This window comes from Camarhynchus parvulus, chromosome 1A (genome assembly GCF_901933205.1).
Source record: "Camarhynchus parvulus chromosome 1A, STF_HiC, whole genome shotgun sequence".
In the NCBI taxonomy this organism is placed as follows: Eukaryota; Metazoa; Chordata; class Aves; order Passeriformes; family Thraupidae; genus Camarhynchus; species Camarhynchus parvulus.
This window is the reverse complement of record NC_044586.1, coordinates 68,950,443-68,976,336: the sequence shown is the minus strand read 5'-3', so window position 1 is coordinate 68,976,336 and position 25,894 is coordinate 68,950,443. Positions and strand designations below refer to the sequence as shown.

General features: G+C 36.7%; 1 protein-coding gene across 1 annotated transcript in view; it reads right to left on the bottom strand.

The window, feature by feature from the left end:
• The window catches only part of LRGUK (leucine rich repeats and guanylate kinase domain containing), a 53,158-nt gene that overhangs the window by 11,065 nt on the left and 16,199 nt on the right, over nucleotides 1–25,894 (bottom strand). The window contains 9 exon segments of the mRNA XM_030960849.1: nucleotides 5,421–5,528; nucleotides 7,265–7,410; nucleotides 7,412–7,464; nucleotides 9,322–9,435; nucleotides 11,714–11,810; nucleotides 17,862–17,981; nucleotides 22,288–22,394; nucleotides 23,602–23,688; nucleotides 24,293–24,373. Coding sequence (XP_030816709.1) covers nucleotides 5,421–5,528; nucleotides 7,265–7,410; nucleotides 7,412–7,464; nucleotides 9,322–9,435; nucleotides 11,714–11,810; nucleotides 17,862–17,981; nucleotides 22,288–22,394; nucleotides 23,602–23,688; nucleotides 24,293–24,373 — 913 coding nt within the window.

The window sequence follows — 25,894 nt, the reverse complement described above, 5'->3', positions numbered from 1 at the left end:
AAGAGGACCCATGTTTGCTAAGAGGATCCATGTTTGATAAAAAGAGGATCCATGTTTGAGAAGAAGAGGATCCATGTTTGTTAAGAGCATCCATGTTTGGGAAGAGGATCCATGTTTGATAAGAGGATCCACGTTTGTTAAGAGCATCCATGTTTGATAAGAGGATCCATGTTTGAGAAGAAGAGGATCCATGTTTGATAGGAAGGTCCATGTTTGATAAGAGGATCCATGTTTGATAGGAAGGTCCATGTTTGATAAGAGGATCCATGTTGGATAAGAGCACCCACGTTTGATAAGAGGATCCATGTTTGGTAAGATGTTTGAGAAGAGGATCCATGTTTGGGAAGAGGATCCATGTTTGATAAGAACAGGATGCATGTTTGATAAGAGGATCCGTGTTTTTTAAGAGGATCCGTGTTTGATAGGTGGATCTGTGTTTGATAAGAGGATCCATGTTTGGTAAGATGTTTGAGAAGAGGATCCATGTTTGGTAAGATGTTTGATAATAAGAGGATCCATGTTTGGGAAGAGGATCCATGTTTGAGAAGAAGACAATCCATGCTTGTTAAGAGCATCCATGTTTGATAGGAGGATCCATGTTTGATAACAGGATCCATGTTTGATAAGAGGATCCGTGTTTGATTAGAAGATCCATGTTTGATAAGAGGATCCATGTTTGATAAGAGGATCCATGTTTGATAAGAGCACCCACGTTTGATAAGAGGATCCATGTTTGGTAAGATGTTTGAGAAGAGGATCCATGTTTGGTAAGAGGATCCATGTTTGATAAGAGGATCCATGTTTGAGAAGAAGAGGATCCATGTTTGATAAGAGGATCCATGTTTGGTAAGATGTTTGATAAGAGGATCCATGTTTGATAAGAACAGAATGCATGTTTGATAGGAGGATCCGTGTTTGATAGGAGGATCAACATTTCCTAAGAGGATCCATGTTTGAGAAAAGGATTCATGTTTGATAAGAAGATCCGTGTTTGATCAGAGGGCCCATGTTTGATAGGTGCATCCGTGTTTGATAAGAGGATCCGTGTTTGGTAAGATGTTTGATAATAAAAGGATCCATGTTTGGGAAGAGGATCCCTGTTTGATAAGATGGTCCATATTTGATAAAAAGAGGATCCGTGTTTGATAAGAGGATCCGCGTTTGATAGGTGGATCCATGTTTGATAAGAGCACCCATGTTTGATAGGAGGATCCATGTTTGATAACAGGATCCATGTTTGATAACAGGATCCATGTTTGATTAGAAGATCCATGTTTGATAAGAGGATCCATGTTTGATAAGAGGATCCATGTTTGATAAGAGGATCCATGTTTGATTAGAAGATCCATATTTGATAAGAGGATCAGTGTTTGATAACAGGATCCATGTTTGATAACAGGAGCCATGTTTGATTAGAAGATCCATGTTTGATAACAGGATCCATGTTTGATTAGAGGTTCCATGTTTGATAACAGGATCCATGTTTGATAACAGGTTCCATGTTTGATAAGAGGATCCATGTTTGATAACAGGAGCCATGTTTGATAACAGGATCCATGTTTGATAACAGGATCCATGTTTGATTAGAAGATCCATGTTTGATTAGAAGATCCATGTTTGATAACAGGATCCATGTTTGATAACAGGATCCATGTTTGATTAGAAGATCCATGTTTGATAACAGGATCCATGTTTGATTAGAAGATCCATGTTTGATAACAGGATCCATGTTTACCCCTGAAAGAATTTCCTGCCCAGGTCATTGACAGAGAACCCAAGACAGAAAGGAGGATAAATCAGAGAAACTGCAACTGCCTGTTCCAATGAGCACCTTGTTTGTCTCTTGTGACCAATGAGTAAAGTGCAAACTGATGAGTTGGGTAAGAATGTATAAAAAGCATGAATGCTGGAATGAAAAGAGTTTGAAACCTTCTGGAAATGGAGTTGTGTTGTCTCTGTCTCAACAACGGCAGTTTTGGTTGGCTAATTTGAGATTTCCCCGCTAATGAGCTCTAATGAGTGTGGTGTTTCCAGTTTGGTTAATCACCAGTGCACTCACTAAGCCATACTCACCTATTTCCTGCTGGGAGGCAGGAATGGGAAATGGGAGATGGGAAATGGGAAATGGGAAATGGGAAATGGGAAATGGGAAATGGGAAATGGGAAATGGGAAATGGGAATAGGAAATGGGAAATGGGAAATGGGAAATGGGAATAGGAAATGGGAAATGGGAATAGGAAATGGGAAATGGGAAATGGGAAACGGGAAATGGGAAATGGGAAACGGGAAATGGGAAATGGGAAATAGGAAATGGGAAATAAATAGGAAATGGGAAATGGGAAATGGGAAATAGGAAATGGAAAATGGGAAATAGGAGATGGGAAATAGGAAATGGGAAATGGGAAATGGGAAACGGGAAATGGGAAATGGGAAACGGGAAATGGGAAATGGGAAATGGGAAATGGGAAAGGTAAAGCAGGCTTAAAAGTTCCAAAGGGCATAAAGAGAAATTTATTAGCAGTAACTAAAAGGAAAAAAAGTGATAAGAATCAACCCAAAACCTTCAGGACGCTTTTCCTCCCCCCACAACATTTTCTTTCTTAATGACAATGTGAAGAAACAAACCCTAAAATTTCAGTCGGTTCTCCAGTTCCTTTCCTCTTTCACAGGTGTTGTTCACAGCTCTTCGGCAATTAGAAAATTTAAATCACTTCTGTAGAAACCTCCCACAAAACCACCACAGGTCTGCAGAAACCCGGGCTTTAAGGTGGCTCCACACAATTCAGCTTTTAAAACCAAAATTATTTCCAATAATTAAAATTATTTCCAAATTGGGAAAAAAAAACCAAACTGGCTGGGCTTTAAGGTTCCTCCACACAACTCAGTTTTTAAAACCAATGTGATTTTGAATAATTCAAATGATTTCAAAATTTAAAAAAAAATAAAAATCTGTAAACTGGGATTCATCCTGTGTATAAAATCACAGTAAATATTAATTTAAATCATATAAATAACCTTAAAAATATTGGGTTTTTTCGGTATTCTTTCCTCTGAGGGCTCTGGTTTTCCAAGAAAAAACCAGATGTGGATTCCTCATCCCTGGAAGTGTCCAAGGCCAGCTTGGAGCATGCTGGGATAGTGGAAGGTGTCGGGGTTGGAACTGGATGGGCTTTAAATTCCCTCCCAACTCAAACCATTCCAGGATTTAAATCGTTTCCAATCACTGGAATCACTTTTATCCCATAGATAAAAGCTGTCAATGGAAGCACAAAGCATTATCAGCTTCAAAATTTGTTCTAATTCTGCTATTAAAAGTTGTTTAAAAGAATTTATCTATTTTCTCCCTGGATTTTTTAATTTTATTTATTTATTTTTTTTTACTCTGTACACCAGCAAAAGATCTTGCCCAGCAGTTCTTTAATAAAATTTTAAAAAAATTTAAAAAAGAGAATTATAAACCTCTCATAATCTCCCACAAACAATCATCTCACTAAAAACCTCCCTTTTAAAGACAACCTTGGGGCAAGGTTTGGAAAAGAAATAATTCCCCACAGTCCAGGAAATTTAAATTGATTTAAACCCCTATAAATGGGGCTCTAAGTGAATTTCATGGTGCGTAGTAAATTTAAAAGTCACTTTATGAGCAGCAGAATTGCCAAAATCTCGCAAAAGTGTTCAGGAAGTTTCTGTAGTGACAAGTGACTCTCTGAAAGAGCTGCTGAGGGATGAAAAACACCAGGATTATATAAAATTATCTCCAAAAATACCAGGATTATATAAAATTATCTCAAAAAAATACCAGGATTATATAAAAAATCTTTTCCTTTTAATCCTCAGGCTTTTTCTCTTCTTTTCTAATAACAACTCTAGGGTTTGTTGCCTTCGAGACAAAACATCTCCCGAGTTTTTAAGGCAAGAAAATACAAAATTATAGCAAAGAAAGCAAGGAAATCACCTTTTATCATTTCAGATGAGTGTGGAAGTTCTGGAAATTCAAATAAAATCGACTTCATTGAAAGCTAAATAAAATTTTTCAGCCAAGCCCTCGCTGCTGTAGCTCTGAGAAACCACAGTGTGTTAATTTAGGACTTTCCATGATTTAATAAATTTAATAAATGTAATAAATGTAGGAATTTGTTTTTGTTTTGTTGTTGCAGTGTTAATTTAGGAATTTCCCTAATTTAATAAATTTAATAAATTTGGTTTTGGTTTGGTTTTGCTGTGTTAATTTAGGAATTTACATAATTTATTAAATTTAGGAATTTGAGTTTGGTTTGTTTTTGCTGTATTAATTTAGGAATTCCCATAATTTAATTTATTTAATAAATTTAGGAATTTGTTTATTGTTTGGTTTTGCTTTTAGTTTAGGAATTTACATGATTTAATAAACTAAATAAATGTAGGAATTTGTTTTTGGTTCATTTTGCTGTGTTAATTTAGGAATTTCCATAATGTAATAAATTTAATAAATTTGGGTTTGGTTTGGTTTTGCTGTGTTGATTTAGGAATTTCCATAATTTAATAAATTTAGGAATTCGGTTTTGTTTGGTTTTGCTGTGTTAATTTAGGAATTTCCATTATTTAATATATTTAGGAATTTTGGTTTTGGTTTGTTTTTGCCATGTTAATTTAGGAATTCCCATAATTTAATTTCTTTAATAAATTTAGGAATTTGTTTTCGGTTTGTTCTTGCTGTGTTACTTCAGGAATTTCCCTAATTTAATAAATTTAGGAAATAGTTTTTTTGTTTTGCTGTGTTGATTTAGGAATTCCCATAATAAATAAATAGTAATAGTAATAAATTTAGGAATTTGTTTTTTGTTTGTTTTTGTATTGTTAATTTAGAAATTTATATAATATAATGAATTTAGGAATTAGTTTTTGGCTTGTTTTTGCTGTGTTAATATAGGAATTTCCATAATTTAATAAATTTAATAAATTTGGTTTTGGTTTGGTTTTGCTGTGTTAATTTAGGAATTTCCATGATTTAATAAATTTATTACATTTAGGAATTTGGTTTTTGTTAATTTTTGCTGTGTTAATTTAGGAATTTCCATTATTTAATAAATTTAGGAATTTGTTTTTGGTTTGTTTTTGCTGTGTAAATTTAGGAATTTCCATGACTGAATAAATTTAATAAATTTAGGAATTGGGTTTTGGTTTGATTTTGCTGTGTTAATTTAGGAATTTCCATAATTTAATAAATTTAATAAATTTGGTTTTGGTTTGGTTTTGTTGTGTCAATTTAGGAATTCCCATAATTGAATGAATTTAGGAATTTGGGTTTGGTGTTGCTGTGGAGGTTCCAGGTCTCACAGGCTGCCTCATTTACAGATTTCCATCAATCGATTCCCGAGAAAGAGGAGGAAATCAATCCATGACCAATCAATAGGAACACCCTGCTGATGGAACCGCTTTACCTGCCCTGCTCCAGAAGCCTTCCAAGTTCTCCAGAACGTCGGGAGGCTCCATGCCCAGGCAGACCTTGACAATCAGAGTCAGCTCTGTGAGCGCCTCCTCCAGCTCATCTGCAGAGGGGGAAATGCATCTCGTGGCAGAGAGGAGAGAAACGGAATAAAAACCAACTTTTCATCAGTGCAAAGGTACAAATCTCACGAATTTGACGCTGAAATACGTTTTTAGGTCAGCCAGAAAATACGGAAATACGTTGTCTGTCACAGAAATACATTTTTAACGTCTCTTGGGGGAGAAAAACCTTCATCTTCCTAAAGAGCGCATTCAAAAAAAGCTCAAATTCTCTGCACTCTCCTAAATATTTTCCTGATGGTTTATTTCTTTAGGGCCATATTTCAATTGTGTGTACAAATTCGCAACATTTTGCACCACGGCGCTGTAATTTAACGTGGTGAGCGCCAAAAACTCTACAAAAGGAATGAATTACAGAGAGATTCTTTCCAGGAAGGATTCTCCCACCTGCTGCTGGAACCCTGGCTGCTGAGAATTGGAGATTTCTGTGCTGCCAGCACTGATCCCCAGAGAACCCTGCACTGACCTGAGGCCTGGAGAAGGTTCCAGAATGGAATGATGGAACTGGGATTGTGGGTGTGCAGTTTGAGCAGAAGTGTGTGATATCACAGGGGGGGAAACCCAGAGTTTAAGGGTTTAGAATACAGTAATAGATATAAAGCAAGATGGAAGTTTTGGGGCAGTGCTGATCCTTCTTCACCTTCTTCTCCATGGGTTTGGGTGGTTTTGTGTCATTGGATAAAAAACTCCCCATTGTGGGCATGGGTGGTTGGTTATTGGGTTAAAAGATAATTTATAATAATTATTATAATGATTTATTTTAATTTATGATAAATATTATTATAATTTATCATAATTGGGTGAAAATAATGTAGGTGTCATTTCTTAATTAGACAGTTTAAAAGACCTTGGAGAGAGAGAGATGGGGCTCCATTTTTGGTTGCTAAAGTTCTATAGAACTCACAGTTTGTGTGACATAAATAAGAACTGATAAACATCTGAGCCCCAATACAGTATTAAATGTAACACAAGGTGGAGGTTTTGGGGCAGGGCTGGTCCTTCTTCTTCACCTTCTTCTCCATGCGTTTGGGTGGTTTTGTGTCATTGGATAAAAAAGTCCTCATTGTGGGTATGGGTGGTTGGTTATTGGGTTAAAAGATAAATTATAATAATTATTAGAATTATTGATAATAATTTATTATAATTGGGTGAAAATAACTCAGGTGCCGTTTCTTAATTGGACAGTTTATCCTAAAATTGTCTTGTAGAGAGAGATGGGGCTCCATTTTTAGTTTGTTAATAAAGTGCTGCAGAACCCAAGGTTTGTGAGACTGTGACATAAATAAGAAAGAATAAACATCTGAGCCCCAATACAGTATTAAATGTAACACAAGATGGAGGTTTTTGGGTTTTGGGCTGGTCCTTCTTCACCTTCTTCTCCATGGGTTTGGGTGGTTTTGTGTCATTGGATAAAAAAGTCCCCATTGAGGGCAGGGGTGGTTGGTTATTGGGTTAAAAATAAAAATAATTTAGGCGTCATTTCTTAATTGGACATTTTAAAAGGCCTTGTAGAGAGAGATGGGGCTCCATTTTTAGTTTGTTATTGAAGTGCTGCAGAACTCAGGGTTTGTGACACTGTGGCATAGATAAGAACTGATAAACATCTGAGTCCCAACAAGAAATATCATCTTGTTAACCCCAACCCTGACAAAAAGGGTCACCAACCCGCTGCCCCTCAATTCCTAATTATCCCCGAGGCAATCAGCAATTAACTGACCCGTGTTGATGACTGCATCGAAGAAGCCAGGGCGGTCCTGGTTGATCTGCAGGTACATGTCCACCCTGCCCACTGCCTCCTCAATCTCCGGCCTGGTGAACAAGCCCGTCCTCCTCAGGTGCTCCCCGTATTTCTCTTTGTCCTTGCACCAGCAGGATGCACCTGGGTCTGAAGTGCGTGTGCTTCAAGCTACGGACGCCCTGGAAAATAAAGCAGAGGGGAAAAAAAAGTGCGGTTTTCCTTGAAAATGTCTGTGGAATTCGGTGCTGAGTTTTGTTTCTCTTGAAAATAAAGCACAGAAAACAGTATTTTTTTTTTCCTTGAAACTGAGTGTTTGTGGAATTTGAAGCTCAGTTTTTTCTCCTGAAAGTAAAGCAGAGAAAATGGTGGGTGAGAAAATTTTTTTTCTCCTTGAAACAGAGCATTTGTTGAATTTGGAGCCGAGTTTCTTCTCTTGAAAATAAAGCACAGAAAAAGTGGGGTTTTTTTCTTGAAACGGTTGTTTTGAAATTTGTAGCTGAGATTTTTTTTTTCCTCCTCGCAAATAAAGCAGAGAAAAGTGTGTTTTTTTCTTGAAATTGAGTATTTGTGGAACTTGAAGCTCAGTTTTTTTCTCCTTGAAAATAAAACAGGGAAAACAGTGTTTTGATTATTCAAATCGAGTGTTTGTCCAATTTGGAGCTGAGTTTTTTCTCCTTGAAAATAAAGCAGAGAAAAAGAGCGGTTTTTTCCTTGAAACTGTTTGTGGAATTTGGAGCTGAGTTTTTTTCTCCTGAAAATAAAGCAGAGAAAACAGTGTTTTTATTATTGAAATCGAGTGTTTGTTAAATTTGGAGCTGAGTTTTTTCTCTTTGAAAATAAAGCAGAAAAAAACAGCGTTTTTTTTTTCTTGAAATTGAGTGTTTGCGGAACAAGGAGCTCAGTTTTTTCCTCCTTGAAAATAAAGCAGAGAAAACAGTGGATTTTTTTTCTTGAAACTCAGTGTTTGTCCAATTTGGAGCTGAGTTTTTTCTCTTGAAAATAAAGCAGAGAAAACAGTGTTTTTATTATTGAAATCGAGTGTTTGTTAAATTTGGAGCTGAGTTTTTCTCTTTGAAAATAAAGCAGAGAAAAAAAGCTTTTTTTTTTTTTCTTGAAACCGTTTGTGGAATTCAGAGCTGCAACAGACCAGCAAAGGGATTTAGATTCTGACTAAACCAAGGTTGGAAAAGCTCTCTAAAATCATCCCCCCAGCACCGACCAACGTCCCCCAAGTGCCACATCCTCATGTTCCTTGAACTCCACCAATGCCTGTCTGTGGGAACTCTGCACATCACTCCGGATGTGAGGAGTCTCCTGAGACCACGTCGAGAGCCGAAACCCCGTCACGGGGCTCGGAGATCTTGGCATGATGCCCGGAACACTTGGTGGCTGGATTTCGATCCTGCAAATGAATTGCCAGTTTGGTATGAGGGCTGGAAGGTGTCACAGGTTTAAAGGGTGTTTTTATAAGGTGCACACAGGGTGAAAATATAAGTTTTAAAAATTTTGGTATAAGGGTAATGGGGACAAGATGGAGGGAACAGGGCGTGTCTCGTCCTTCTTCTTTTTTCTTCTTGTTCTCCATTTTCTGCTGTGATGGTGGCACTTGGTGATTGGTTTAGAGTAGAGGTGCACTGTCTAACGTGGGTGACGGGTATTGGAAAGTAAAGGTAAATATGATATATGTGATTTGTAGTATAAAAGACGGCGCAGCCTTGGGAGCGGGCGGAGAGCGTCGTGGCTGCCTTGCTGGTCAGACCTCTGTCTGCCAGGGAGAAAATTTTGTAGATAAGATTTAATAAACAATCCGAAGACCGAACACCAGAGAGTCCAGTCTCATTCTTCAGAGCCTGGCGTCGCTCCCTCGACCACCCAACTCACCTCGGGGGCAGAGAACAAGCAGCCGACCCCGAGACCTGTCCCAACCCTTTATTTTCCTTTCCAGGAAGGAATTTCCCCCAATATCCAACCTGGGGCCGTTCCCTTTGTCCTGTCCCAAGTGCTGCGAAGGAATTCGTCCCACCGGGTGCTCTCACCTCGACTTCCATGTGGACACAGGTGGCCAGCCCCTCCTTGGCTATGGATTCCAGCGTGCCTCTCGCCAGGCCGTAGCGCTGCCCGCTGTATTTGTAGGTTGCCAGAAATCTCCCCTGAAATTCGGAACAAGGACAATGCCGAGGGAAATGTTCCGAAGGGAACAGCTGCCTCAAGTGGGTGAATCGCGTTGGGATTCCCTGACTTCGCTTCTTCCTGTTTAAATCAGCACTAATGAGCACAATGAGAGCCCAAAATCAGCGTTAATGAGGGCAATGAGAGCCCAAAATCAGCAGTAACGAGCCCAAAATCAGTGTTAATGAGCCCAAAATCAGCATTAATGAGGGCACTGAGAGCCCCAAATCAGCGTTAACGTGCCCAAAATCAGCGTCAATAAGAGAGCCCCATACCAGCTTTAATGAGGGCACTGAGAACCCAAAATGAGCATTAATGAGCCCAAAATCAGCATTAATAAGGGCAATGAGACCCCAAAATCAGCGTTAATGAGGGCAATGAGAACCCAAAATCAGCATTAATGAGCCCAAAATCAGCACTAATGAGGGCAATGAGAGCCCAAAATGAGCATTAATGAGCCCAAAATCAGCGGTAATGAGCCCAAAATCAGCACTAATGAGGGCATTGAGAGCCCAAAATCAGCATTAAGGAGCCAAAAATCAGCATTAATGAGAGAAACCAAAATCAGCACTAATGAGGGCACTGAGAGCCCAAAATGAGCACTAATGAGAGCCCAAAATGAGCATTAATGAGCCCAAAATCAGCATTAATGAGAGAAACCAAAATCAGCATTAATGAGAGAAACCAAAATCAGCACTAATGAGGGCACTGACAGCCCAAAATCAGCATTAATGAGCCCAAAATCAGCATTAATGAGAGAGCCCAAAATCAGTGTTAATGAGCCCAAAACCAGCATTAATGAGAGAAACCAAAATCAGCATTAATGAAGGCACTGAGAGCCCAAAATCAGCATTAATGAGCCCAAAATCAGCATTAATGAGGGCACCCAGAGCCCAAAATAAGCACTAATTAGAGTCCAAAATCAGCATTAATGAGCGCACTGACAGCCCAAAATGAGCATTAATGAGCTCAAAATCAGCGTTAATGAGAGAAACCAAAATCAGCATTAATGAGGGCACTAACAGCCCAAAAGCAGCATTAATGAAGGCACTGAGAGCCCAAAATCAGCATTAACGAGAGAGCCCAAAATCAGCGTTAATTAGAGAGCCCCATATCAGCGTTAATTAGAGAGCCCCATATCAGCTTTAATGACGGCACTGAGAGCCCAAAATCAGCGTTAATGAGGGCAATGAGACCCCAAAAATCAGAGTTAATGCGAGCCCAAAATCAATGTTAATTAAGCATAAAATAAAATACTAAAATAAAATTAAAATTTTTATAATATAAAAATATAAGATATAAATGTAAATAAATAAATAAATATAATATTAAAATTAAACCCCTTGATGACTGTTCTCATGAAAGGCCAGCTCAGTTGTTCCAAGCTTTGCCAACAAACCAAATAAACCCCACGTTATATTTGTGCCTGAAAATAAGTTTATTTTTCGGTTGTACTATTATTTAAATATTCCCCACTGGCCATTTTGCCCATCTAGTGGTTTCTATAAATTCATTTACAGGGGAAAAAACAGCACAAACCTACAAGAAATTTGTCATTTCTGTCTATGAATTTAAAAACTCAACTGAGAGTGAATAAACATTCACAGCCAGGCACAAATCTGGTGTGATAATAAAATAAAATATCTATTAAAAATATATTAAATAGACATAAAATATATAAAGGTATAAATATAAAATATATAAATATAATATAATATAATATAACATAACATAACATAACATAACATAACATAACATAACATAACATAACATAACATAACATAATATAATATAATATAATATAATATAATATAATATAATATAATATATGTGTATTATATAATATATATTATATATGATATTAGATATATTATAATATATAACATATAATATATAATATATTATATATTATATATTTTATATATTATATTATATATAATATTATATATTATATAATATATATTATATATATGATATACATTATTTTATATATGATATATAATAAATAGTATATATAATAATAAATAATATATGAATAATATATAATAATATATTATATAATATATAATATATAATATATATTATATATTATATAATATATAACATATAATATATAATATATTTACATATAAATCTATACATATATATTAAATATACAAATATATAAAAAATATAAAAATAAACCAGGCTTGGACAGAGAAGTTGAGTTCACCGTGGGAGCAGGAAAAAAGCTCCAAGGGACAGGAGCCAGGAACTTACTGCTTTCACCATTTTGTCAAATTCCTCTTCACAAATGAAATGATAATCCATCCTGTTTTCTTCCCCAAAATAAGCTTTCCTGGTGGTGTGGCAGGGCCTGGCAGATTTATGGGATAAAAAAAGAAATAACCAGGTTTCAATCCCTGCAGCAGCTCTGGAATCGCAGTGAGGAGGAAAGGGGGGGAAAGCAAGGAAACTAGAAATAATTTGATTTTTAAGCAGCGAAGAAATACGAGAAATAGAAAGCGGTGCAAATCACACCCCTAAATGCTGGGGGTTTGAAAGATTGCCCCATAAATACACCCCAAAAAAGTGAAATTGAACGTGGTGCTTCGGTTATAAATCCCTCCCCAGCCCAGCCTGGCCTGAGCTGGAGCTGTCACGGCAGCCTGCGACTCAGAAATGATGAACCCATTTCTTTTTCCCCAATTCTGTCAGGCTTGGGGATGATATAAAGTCCAATCCTAAAAGTGGAAAAGGAGCTGGGCTGAACTGTGAGGTTAAGAAAAAGTCCAATTTTTAAACAGATGGTTATGGGGAAGGGAGAGACAATCCTGCAAGTGGGGAGAAAATTGGGATAAAAGGGAGGGAAAGGAAAAACGCAGCTACCTCAGCTTCACACCAGGATAAAACACTAAAATCCCACCCAAATCCCCCCCAAAAAACCCCAAAACCCAGCGAATTCATGCAGGTAGCAGTTTAATACTGAAGGATTCAGTGGGTCTGGTTCTGTTTGAAAATCTGATTTTTTCCCTTTTTTCTGCTTTGCCTTTAAAGTGGGAAAAGATTTTTCTCCCAATTTTCTGCTTTGCTGATCTTCCCACCAGGATAAAACACTAAAAACTCACCAAAAAACCCCCAAAATCAGATAATTAATGCAGGTAACAATTAGAGACTCAAATATACGGTTGGTCCAGGTCTGTTTGAAAATCAGATTTTCCTCCTCTTTTCTGCTTTGCCATTAAAGTGGGAAAAAAGGCAGGGAAAGGAATTCCCTGTCATCCCATGAGGATAAACCTCAGCCACCAGGCCAAAATCCACTAAAATTACCCAAAAAATCCCCAAAAAACCTCAAAATAAATCCTCCAAAATCCTCCAGTTAATTAATGCAGGAAACAATTAGAGACTGAAATATTCAGGGGCTCTGGGTCTGTTTGAAAATTCGATTTTCCTCCTTGTTTCTTGTTTGCATTTAATATGGGAAAAAAGGCAGGGAAAGGAATTCCCTGTCATCCCATGAGGATAAACCTCAGCCACCAGGGTGAAACACTAAAAATCCACTAAAAAAAAAACCCAAAAATCCCTAAAAAATCCCCAAAAAAACTTCACTCTTGAATTCTAACCTGCATTAATTAACTGAAGGATTCAGTGGTTCTGGTTCTGTTTGAAAATCAGAATTTTTTTCCTTTTTTCTGCTTTGCCATTAAAGTGGGAAAAAAGACAGGGAAAGGAATTCCCTGAGATCCCATAAGGACAAAATTCAACCACCAGGCCAAAACACTAAAAACTCATTTAAAAAACCCCAAAATACCTAAAAAAAACCCCAAATCCCCCAGTTAATTAATGCAGGTAACAAATTGAGCCTGAAGTATTGAGTGGATCTGGTTCTGGTTGAAAATCAGATTTTTTTCCAGTTTTCTGCTTTGCCATTAAACTGGGGAAAACAGGCAGGGAAAGGAATGCCCAGCCATCCCATGAGGATAAACCTCAGCCACCCGGCCTAAACTCACTAAAAAACCCCCAAAAAATCCCCAAAAAACCTCAAAATAAATCCCCCAAAATCCCCCAGTTAATTAATGCAGGAAACAATTAGAGACTGAAATATTCAGGGGCTCTGGGTCTGTTTGAAAATTCGATTTTCCTCCTTGTTTCTTGTTTGCATTTAATATGGGAAAAAAGGCAGGGAAAGGAATTCCCTGTCATCCCATGAGGATAAACCTCAGCCACCAGGGTGAAACACTAAAAATCCACTAAAAAAAACCCCCAAAAATCCCTAAAAATCCCCAAAAAACTTCACTCTTGAATTCTAACCTGCATTAATTACCTGAAGGATTCAGTGGTTCTGGTTCTGTTTGAAAATCAGAATTTTTTCCTTTTCTGCTTTGCCATTAAAGTGGGAAAAAGACAGGGAAAAGGATTCCCTGAGATCCCATAAGGACAAACTTCAACCACCAGGCCAAAACACTAAAACTCATTTAAAAACCCCAAAATACCTAAAAAACCCCCCAAAATCCCCCAGTTAATTAATGCAGGTAACAAATTGAGCCTGAAGTATTGAGTGGATCTGGTTCTGGTTGAAAATCAGATTTTTTTCCAGTTTTCTGCTTTGCCATTAAACTGGGGAAAACAGGCAGGGAAAGGAATGCCCAGCCATCCCATGAGGATAAACCTCAGCCACCCGGCCTAAACTCACTAAAAAACCCCCAAAAAATCCCTAAAAAACCTCAAAATAAATCCCCCAAAATCCCCCAGTTAATTAATGCAGGAAACAATTAGAGACTGAAATATTCAGGGGCTCTGGGTCTGTTTGAAAATTCGATTTTCCTCCTTGTTTCTTGTTTGCATTTAATATGGGAAAAAAGGCAGGGAAAGGAATTCCCTGTCATCCCATGAGGATAAACCTCAGCCACCAGGGTGAAACACTAAAAATCCACTAAAAAAACCCCCAAAAATCCCTAAAAAATCCCCCCCAAAATACTTCACTCTTGAATTCTAACCTGCATTAATTAACTGAAGGATTCAGTGGGTCTGGTTCTGTTTGAAAATCAGAATTTTTTTCTTTTTCTGCTTTGCCATTAAAGTGGGAAAAGACAGGGAAAGGAATTCCCTGAGATCCCATAAGGACAAACTTCAACCACCAGGCCAAAACACTAAAAACCCATTAAAAAAAAACCCAAAATCCCCCAGTTAATTAATGCAGGTAACAAATTGAGCCTGAAGTATTGAGTGGATCTGGTTCTGGTTGAAAATCAGATTTTTTCCCATTTTTTTCTGCTTTGCCAATAAACTGGGTAAAAGGCAGGGAAAGGAATGCCCAGCCATCCCATAAGGACAAACCTCAGCCACTAGGATGAAACACTAAATACCAACTAAAATGCCCAAAAAATCCCCCAAAACCCCCAAAAAATCCCTAAAGAAACCACCCCAAAATCCCCCAGTTAATTAATGCAGAAAATCAGATTTTTCTCCTCATTTCTCCTCATTTCTCCCATGAGAAATGGGCTGGAAAGCAGTAAAAATTCTGTGTCAGCATCAGAGGGTGGCACTTTTTTTTCCCCCCCAAAATATGAGAGCAGCGAGTAAAAATTCCCTGATTTTTTCTGGGATAACCCAAAACCCACCCAGACCATTGGAGGGGCCAGTTTTCTTGGATTTCCTGTGATTTTTACCCATTTCAGCCTTTTTTTAATTGCAGGGCCATGTTTACATTCATGCTGCCAGAATATCTTGCAGAAAATCCGTTTTGAATGAGCAGAATGTTTGAAATTTCCGGGCAGAAAATCGCTCCAACCTCCCCGTGAATAATTAAAAACACAACTTTTGTTCGATGGTTGACAATTTTCTGCTCTGGTAAAGTTCTGTCTATTCCCTTTTTTTAAAAATTTGATTTTTTATTTTCCCCCCTCGTCCGTGGAAGTTGTAGGGAATGAAACACACGATGGAAAAATGCTCTTCAAAAAACAAAAAAAATCCAAACAAAACAAAAAAAACCCCCAAAACTCCCCAAAAACCCAAAAAACCCCCCAAAAATACCCTCAGAGAATATCTGAATAATTCCAAATGGAGTGGAATTTGTCATTTCTAAAATATGGATTTAAATAAAGGGGGGGAAAGGAATTTTTACAGTTGCAAAACAGATTTTCCCCTTAAATTGAAAATGAATGGATAAATTAATGCCATAAATAAATGGGGAATTAAGGGGATGCAAGAGCAGGATTTTTTGGGGTTTTGATTTCTTTATTTTTTTGGTTGTGGTTTTTCATTTTTGGGGTTTTTTTTGGAGCTTTTTTTGGTTCTTTTGGGGTTTTTATTTGGTTTTTTTTGGTTTTTTTTTGCTTGGGTTTTTTGGGCGGCTTGGGTTTTAAGGTCTTTTTTGTTTTGGTTTGTGATTTTTTTATTTCTGGTTGTGAGGTTTTTTTGCATGTTTTGGGGGGTTTTTTGTTTGTTTTGGTCTGTGGGGTTTTTTCCTTTTGTTCTTTTATTATGTTTTTTGTTTGGTTAGTTTCTGTTTTGGTTTCTGGGTTTTATGTTTGGTTTCTGGTTTGGTTTTAATTTGTTTCTTTTGGTTTTGTTTCTTTTCTGGTTTGGTTTGTGATTTTCATTTGTTTCTTTCATTTTAATTTGTTCTCTGTTTCGGTTTGTGTTTTAATTTGTTTTGATTTTGTTTATTTTCTATTTTGATTTGTGATTTTCATTTATTTATTTAGTTTTCATTTGTTCATTTTCTGTTTTGATTTTTGGGTTTATTTGCTTGTTTGTTTTGAGTTTTAGTTTGTGATTTTCATTTGTTTGTTTGTTTGATGTTTATTTTCTGTTTTGATTTGTGATTTTCATTGGTTTGTTTTGGTTTTGTTGATTTTCTCTCTTGGTTTGTGATTTTCATTTATTTATTTCATTTTCATTTATTTATTTTCTGTTTTGATTTGTGATTTTCATTTGTTTGTGGTTACATTTATTTGTTTTGTTTGATGTTGTTTATTTTCTATTTTGATTTGTGATTTTCTTTGGTTTATTTAGTTTTCATTTGTTTATTTTCTGTTTTGATTTGTGATTTCATTGGTTTGTTTTGGTTTTGTTGATTTTCTCTTTTGGTTTGTAATTTTCATTTTTTTTTTGTTTATTTTCTGTTTTGATTTGTGATTTTCATTTGTTGTGTTTATTTATGTTTTGTTTGATGTTGTTTATTTTCTATTTTGATTTGTGATTTTCTTTGGTTTATTTAGTTTTCATTTGTTTATTTTCTGTTTTGATTTGTGATTTTCATTTGTTTGTTTTGTTTTAGTTTGTTTTCTGGTTTGATTTGTGATTTTTATTTATTTTGTTTTCATTTGTTTATTTTTGTTTTGATTTGTGATTTTCATTTGTTTATTTCATTTTCATTTGTTTTCTGGTTTGGTTTGTGACTTTCTTGTATTTATTTCATTTTCATTTGTGTATTTTCTGTTTTGATTTTTGGGTTTATTTGCTTGTTTGTTTTCATTTTAGTTTGTGATTTTCATTTGTTTGTGGTTACATTTGTTTGATGTTGTTTATTTTCTGTTTGATTTGTGATTTCCATTGGTTTGTTTTGGTTTTGTTGATTTTCTCTTTTGGTTTATGATTTTAATTTATTTATTTTGTTTTCATTTGTTTATTTTTGTTTTGATTTGTGATTTTCATTGGCTTATTTTGTATTCATTTGTTTATTTTCTGTTTTGATTTGTGGGTTTATTTGCTTGCTTGTTTTCGTTTCAGTTTGTGATTTTCATTTGTTTGTAATTACATTTATTTATTTTGTTTGATGTTGTTTATTTTCTATTTTGATTTGTGATTTTCATTTGTTTGTTTTGGTTTTGTTGATTTTCTCTTTTGGTTTGTGATTTTCATTTATTTATTTTGTTTTCATTTGTTTATTTTCTGTTTTGATTTGTGGGTTTATTTGCTTGTTTGTTTTCGTTTGTGATTTTCATTTGTTTGTTTGTTTGACGTTGTTTATTTTCTGTTTTAGTTTGTGATTTTCATTTGTTTGTGGTTACATTTCTTTATTTTGTTTTCATTTGTTTATTTTCTATTTTGATTTGTGATTTTCATTGGTTTCACTTTCTGTCTGACAAATTACAAATTTGCTAATTCAAATAGCTTCTCTCTCATTAACAATCCACCCAACCAAGCCTCGAGAAGACACAAAACCACAGCAAAATTCTTTGGTTTTGAACTTTCCAAAAACAAAAAAAAAACCCACAAACCAAACCAGCAGCAATTCCAACCTTGACCCTTTGGTGGTTTTTTTTGATCCTTTGGTGTTTTTGATCCTTTGGTGATTTTTTTTGATCCTTTGGTGTTTTTGATCCTTTGGTGATTTTTTTGATCCTTTGGTGATTTTTTTGATCCTTTGGTGATTGTTTTTGATCCTTTGGTGGTGTTTTTAAGCCCAGGGAGCAGAACTTACCCAAATCTGAAGAAAGTCTTGAATTGTCTGCAGATTTTGAGCGAAAGTTGCCTCCTGCCCCCGGCCACCGGGCCCACCAGCACCAGCATGGGGTAGGGATCATCCAGGGTGGGCAAAGTGCTGCAAAAAAGCAATTAATTCCCATTAATTCACCTAAAAATCAAATTTTGGCCGCTTTTCCGAAAGCTTTGCAGAGATCTTATCGCCCCTTTGACTCATCTCAGCTCGTTCGCAAAAATCAAGGCGCTCTAAATGTAAAAATGGCATTAAAAACGGCATTAAAGACTCTTTTTTAAAAGGAATAATGTTGTTTTTATTCTGATTTTCAGCCTTTTCTAAAGGGCTGGGATTTCGTGGTTTTGGTGTTTTGGTTTTTTGTTTTTTGGGGTTTTTTTGGTGGGTTTTTTTTGTTTGTTTTTGTTTTTTTGGTTTTTTTGGTTTTTTTTGTTTGTTTGTTTTTTTGTTGTTGTTTTGGGTTTTTTTGGTTGGTTTGGTTTTTTTTTTGTTTTTTTTTTTTGTTTTTTTTTGGTTTTTTTTTGTTGTTTTTTCCAACCCTAGGAATATTTTAATCAGCAGGAAAACTGGAATCAATCTGGAATAAACTCAATCCTACAGATTATTCCATCCTCCTGCATGGCCTTGTTGCCTTCCGTGTCCAATGAAGGTGTAAAAATTCTTCAATTAAATAGAAAAACCTCATTCAGATCACTAAAACTTCACTGAACAAAAATAAAACTACAAAAAAAAGACCCAAAGTGCTGCAAAAATATGAAATTCGCCATTTTTCCACATTGAGCCGAGGATTAAATCCTCAGATTTTCCACTTCGAGCTGCAATGGGCAGAATGAACTAAAAATAGAATTTTAAATTAAATTTTAATTTTTTTAAAATTCATTTTTAAATCTCAGGTAAATTTTAAGATTGGAAATATGGCAGGGATGACTGAAATAATTCCAAATGGAGTGATTTTTAATTTATAAGTAGTTTAAACTGAATTTGAAGTGAAAGAAAACTGCCTCTGTGTCCATTTAATGGGATTTTAAAGAGGACACCTGAAAAGAGAATAATATAATATAATATAATATAAAATAATATAATATAATATAATATAATATAATATAATATAATATAATATAATATAATATAATATAATATAATATAATATAATATAATATAATATAATATAATATAATATAATATAATATAATATAATATAATATAATATAATATAATATAATATATAAAGGAAAAGATAAGAAAATAATACAAGAAAAGATAAGAAAATAATACAAGAAAATAATAGAAGAGAAAAATACAAGAACATAAATATAAGAAAATATAAGAAAAGATAGGAAAATAATATAGGAAAATATAAGAAAATAAAATATATTTATAGAATATATTTATTTTACCATCCTTCTCACAAATAACTCGTTCTTTAAGGAATAAAGACAACATTCCAATATAATCAAGGAGGAAAATAATTCCAAAATCATGGCTTTACTTTTATTTTAAGAGCAGCAAAGCTCCTCTGTTCCCTACCAGGATCTATGGATATAATTAGCAGAAAAAGCAGATTAGCACGATAAATTAAAATCCTGCAGAAGGTAAAAATTCCCTTGAAAAATCCATTCTGAAAGAACCATTTCAAATTTGAGAAAAAAGCTGAAGTGAGGAAGGGTCCAAACTTGATCAGGATGTCGCAGAAAAGTTCGTTTTTGTCTCAAGTTCATTATTTTTGTGAATAATTACGGCAAGGCAGTGCTGGGGAAAAAAAAAACAACTTTTATTTTCCACATCAAATCCTGGAATGGGGTGGGTTGGACGGGAATTTAAATCCCAAAATTCAAAATTCAAATTCTCTTCAATAAATTCCCAATTTTCCCTGTCCTCAGATTCCTGGGATTTAGGATTTCCTCAGGAGAACATTCCCATAATCCTGTCCTTCACCACATCACCACTAAAAATGTAGAAGTTCCTACAGCTTGGAAGAAGATTCTGGAAGAGTTTTGTGCTCATTATTCAAATTTCGTTGTCTTTGTGGGCACTGCTGTGAAAGATTAACAGATTTTAAGGCCAAAAGGGATTATTTTGATGATCTAAATTATAATCCCCTCATCCCACTTGGAATTCCCCAAGTTGGTTCCTGTTCCAGGCTTGGAAAATGCAGAATTGCTCTGGCACCTTTCCTTATTCAAGGAAATGTTACACCCAATAAATCATCCCTTGATGAGATCATGCTCAAAATTCAAATTCTCTTCAATAAATTCCCGATTTTCCCTGTCCTCGGATTCCTGGGATTTAGGAGTTCCTCAGGAGAACATTTCCATAATCCTGTCCATCATCACATCACCATTTCTGGGTTCCCAACTCTGAAAGTTTGGGGTTCTTACAGCTTGGAAGAAGATTCTGGAAAAGAGTTTTGGGCTCATAATTCAAATTTCTTTGTCTTTGTGGGCACTGCTGTGAAAAATTAATCAATTTTAAGACCAAAAGGGATTATTTTGATGATCTAAACCATCATCCCACTTGGAATTCCCCAAGGTGGTTCCTGTTTCCAGCCCAATGCCTGGGGTTCCACGAGATCCTATTTGAGTTGAAAACCTTCCAGTTGTGGAGAACTCTTGGCGAATTGTTCCAGTGATTAATTATTTTAATTGTCAAAAAGAATCATGCTCTGAATGGGTTCCTCCTCAACAGCCAGGTACCAAAGATCATCCTGTCCTGGCCCAACAGACTGGTAAAGTTAAATTAAATTAAATTAAATTAAATTAAATTAAATTAAATTTCTGCTCCTCATGTTGTCACTCTGAGCAACATTTTCAAATGTCACCTGCATCTCTAGGAGGGGAAAATACCCATAATATTCACTGGTCTGTTACCACGTAATTACAGAAAAAAAAAATCAAATTGAGAGAGAGAAGAAAAGAATAGGAAATTCAATGTTTTGTGCCTGCAGGACAGGCAAGAATAAAAAACTTTCTGCTTTGTTTTCAGGTTTGATTTGCAATAATAAAGATATCACGGACCCAGAATTAATTATAACCCGATGGAGAAAGAGAGATGCAAATGAACTCCCCCAGTCTGGTTCCAAAAGGAATTTTAGGGTGGAAAGGGCAATAATCATTAGGAAGATTTCATTAATGACTCTGGGGCGCTTTCCAGCTGAGCCCCAGCCAATGCTCCAGGCGTCATTAACAATTTTTGGGGCTGGGCTGATGTTTTTGTGTTTGTGTGCACGATTCCTCTAGCAGAAGGCAGAATTCCTTCTTTCCATCAATCCAAAATCCACTAAGCAAATATTTAAACACAGCCCTGGAAAAAAAAAATAAATCTGTGCCTTTAGGGCTTTTTTTTTTTAAAGAAGAAAAATAATCCAATTTTGTGGGTTTATTTTAAGAAATCTCCATCCTTGCAAAAATAAAGAAATCTTTGTTTTTAAAAGAATTCTCAGAGCTGGTGTCACTACTGGGAAGGCTCCTGTTTGTTGTGGATGATCCCAGAAAACACAGTCACAATAAAAATACAAATTTCTGAGTTACTAAATCTTGGATTTTTCCATCAGGTTACTCAGTTATGAATTAATTCAGCACCAAAATGGGGTGTGGGGCACAAAGGTTGATCTCAGTGCTCGCTGCAGCCAAAGCAACAATAATATTATTAATATCATTATTATTATTATTAATAATAATGATATTAATAATAATGATATTAATAATAATAATAATAATAATAATAATAATAATAATAATAATAATAATAATAATAATAATAATAATAATAATTTATGATGTATTCCATCAGATTATGTGGAAGAATTTTCCAAGAATTCCTCAAATATCACAACAAAGCTGCAGAGCAGCAAAAATTCCATTTTTTCAGAGGAGAAACCAGACTGGGAGGAGTCACCTGGGAAAAGAGCATCCACCTGCCTGTGCCTTCCATGCTTTTCATGGAATCATCTCCTCCTTCTACTAAGACACTGAAATTTCCCCTTATGAACACGAAATGTGCCCCAAAATCCCCAAACAGAATAATTTTATCCCAACAGGATGCAGCATTGGGGAGAGAAGGCGTTGGCAGAAGCGGAAGGAGAAATTTTCCAGCTCTCTGCTGCCTCCAGGGATTTTTCCTTTGGGCAAGGGGAGGAATTTTGCATCTCTCGTTTGCGGTGCAAATGCCCATCTGCTCCAACAGCTTTGAGGAAAGCGAGAGGAGCCGTGGACAATCTGTCTCAGACTTTTAGAGGTGAATGAAAAGCTTCGTTTCGTCATCAATTCGGACCAAATCAGCTTTGCCTCGTTTCCAGGCTGCCGGCAGAATCCTGCAGGATTTTCCTCCTCGGGAAAAAACGTCCCTCTGAAGGTGACAAAATCCTGCTGTGCCTGAGTGGCACCGTCAGGAGCAGCTGGAGAAAGGAACTCACCTGTTGAGGACTCTCTGGGGCTGCATAGAGTGGTACAGAAGCTGAGTCCTGTGATCGTCAGCAGCCACGACCTCTGCAGGAGGCGCCTCTTTGTTCACAGCAGCCACCTGGTCCAAAATTTTAGGAAAGGGGATGGGAAAAGAAGGGGAGCAGTGATGGAATTGTTAACAGGTGGAAAAGTCTTGGGTGATCATCGGGAATGAGGATGGGTTGGTGTGGTTGAGGGTCAGGATTTGTGGTGGGCTTGGTTGGGAGCAGAAATCTGGGGATTGGAAAGATGATTTGAGGGGTGGATGGATGGATGGATGGATAGATGGATGGATGGATGGATGATGGATGGATGGATGGATGGATGATGGATGGATGGATGGATGGATGGATGGATGGATGGATGGGATGGATGGATGGATGGATGGATGGATGGATGGATGATGGATGGATGATGGATGAGGGATGGATGGATGGATGGATGGATGGATGGATGGATGGATGGATGGATGGATGGATGATGGATGGATGATGGATGGATGGATGGATGGATGGATGGATGGATGGATGGATGGATGATGGATGGATGGATGATGGATGGATGGATGGATGGATGATGGATGGATGGATGATGGATGGATGGATGGATGGATGGATGGATGGATGGATGGATGGATGGATGATGGATGGATGATGGATGGATGATGGATGGATGGATGATGGATGGATGATGGATGGATGATGGATGATGGATGATGGATGGATGATGGATGGATGGATGGATGGATGGATGGATGGATGGATGGATGGATGGATGGATGGATGGATGGATGATGGATGGATGATGGATGGATGGATGATGGATGGATGGATGGATGGATGATGGATGGATGGATGGATGGATGGATGATGGAATTCCATCAGATCACATGGAAAATTTTCCAAGAATTCCTCAAATATCACAACACACCTGCAGAGCAGCAAAAATTCCATTTTTCCAGAGGAGAAACCAGACTGGGAGGAGTCACCTGGGGATGGTGAGGCTGGAAAAAGAGCATCCACCTGCCTGTCCTTTCCATGATTTTCATGGAATCATCTCCTCCTTCCACTAAAACACTGAAATTTCCCCTTATGAACACAAAACGTGCCCCAAACAGCACCTGCAGCAAGCAAATCCCGGTTCAGGCTCCACAGCAGGGAAAAGTTTCCAACCCTACAGAATTTCTGTCAAGCAGGGTTTTGGGGAGGAGGTTTAGCTACAACTGCAAGCCTGGATTTTGTATTATTTATTTAGAAAATTTCCAGAATGAAATGATGTTTTCTTACCTTTTCTTCCACTGAGACCTTTTTGAGATCCAGTTCTGTGACTTGGAGCAACATGAAAATCGCTGAGAGCCAATAACTGCCTTGTTCCTGAGGGGAAAAATTTCCATTTTGTCAAAAAAACCAACTAAATTTCATCCAGCCAATATTGAATTCCAATCAGCTAAAATTAAATTTGTGTTAATAAATTGCAAAATAAAAGTTGTTTTTTTTACCCTGAAGGGTGTCAAGGCACTGCCCAAACTGAGCCCTCACAGCTGCAGCAAGAGCTTTGTTCAAAAGTTTGTAAACAAAATATTCAAATGGCCAAGATGGGGATTTAAAAATGGAAAGGGATTTGATCACACGTTGCTTAGGAGAAGGAAAAGCCTCTCAGATTATGGAAAATCAGGAATAAGACTATTTCAGGTACTTTTTCCTGCTAATTTTATTGCGGGCCGTGACAGACCAGCCTCATAAAGGACAATAAAAACCTGGTAATTACAAGAAAAAATTAATAACTCTTAATATTTTACTTCTTTCTGGTGTTGGGAATGACCATAAAATTCACCCCAAATTTAGAAATCACAAGGCTTGGGATAGAATTGTCTTTGATCACTCAGGACAAATGACCTGCCCACTTCTAGAGACAGAAACTGGGGCTAAAAGCATTCAAACCATCAGGTTCAGGTTCTCATTCCTGGCTCTTTCTTACCTGTAGAGGGTTTTTTAGAAGATTTAAATCCCTGAGGAGAGGCAGATCCTCAATCCATTTCAGCTCGCTCAGCTCAGCCACCTGAGCAGGGACAGAAACAGAGCATAAGTCAGAATCCAGGAGAGCTGGGCAGGGAAAATGAACTATTTTCATGCCTGCTCTCCAAATCTGGGCATAAAAAAAATAATTCTAAATCACAAAAGGGATTTAGACGTTAACTGCACTCAGTGAGGCACTTCCACACAAAAGGAGATGACTTGGCTGTTGGCTGGAGCAGCAGGATAATCCACACAGCCATTTCCAAGCACCTGCATTTTCCCAGCTCTTTCAAATGTCAAGCCCTGACACATTTGGCTTTTCTCGTGCTGATGTGCTGGAGCGAGGCAATTCTGCAGTGAAATTCGTGCTCGGGCTGGGTAGTTTTTGAAAAAAAAAAAATCCTTCTAAGAGTTTCTTATCGCTGAAATTCAAGTTCATCCTAAACATGCAAGGACAAAAATCCCGGTCCTTTTTAAACCAAGGGTAACCAAGGACTTTCTTAACCAAAATCCTGGTCCTTTTTTAACCAAGGACTTTCTTAACCAAAATCCTGGTCCTTTTTTAACCAAAGATAACCAAGGACTTTTTTAACCAAAATCCTGGTCCTTTTTTAACCAAGGACTTTCTTAACTGGAATCCTGGTCCTTTTTAACCAAGTTCTTTCTTAACCAAAATCCTGGTCCTTTTTTAACCAAGGATAACCAAGGACTTTTTAAATCAAAATCCTAGTCCTTTTTTAACCAAGGATAACCAAGGATTTTTTTACCCAAAATCCTGATCCTTTTTTAACAAAGGACTTTCTTAACCAAAATCCTGGTCCTTTTTTAACCAAAGATAACCAAGGACTTTCTTAACCGAAATCCTGGTCCTTTTTTAACCAAGGACTTTTTTAACCAAAATCCTGGTCCTTTTTTAACCGAGGTTAACCAAGGACTTTCTTAACCAAAATCATGGTCCTTTCTTAACCAACGACTTTTTTAACCAAGTGAACTTGGTTAAAAATCTGAACTTGGTTAAAAAAGGAGCAGGATTTCTGTCCTTGGATGTGTCCAGAGGGACAAATGAGGGAATCCAGAGGTTCCAGCCTATTTGGGGTCTCAGCTGTGCCCAAAGGAAAGCTAGGCGCTCGGTTATTGGGGTAGTTAAAAAAAAAATCCTTCTAAGAGTTTCTTTTCACTGAAGTTCATGTTCATCCTACAGATGAACTTGGTGAAAAAAGGAGCAGGATTTTTGTCCTCGGATGTGTCCAGAGGGATAAACCAGGGAATCCAGAGGGTCCAGCCTCTGGATTTGGGGTCTCAGCTGTGCACAAAGGGCACTCAGTTATTGGGGTCTGCGCTGGCCAGGTATATACAGACACAATGGGACGGGACTGCTTTGGAATGCGTCGGGAACTGTTTATTTTCTAGAATCTTTCTAATCCATAGTTTTGTCTATGTAAAGATCTTGACAGTTCGCAATCCAGGCAGCAAGTCAAAGAATCTTCTTGTTACAAAATGCCAAATACCCGTCTTAGCCAATTACACAGAGGAAATGAATATTGGCGGTGAATTACTAGACTCA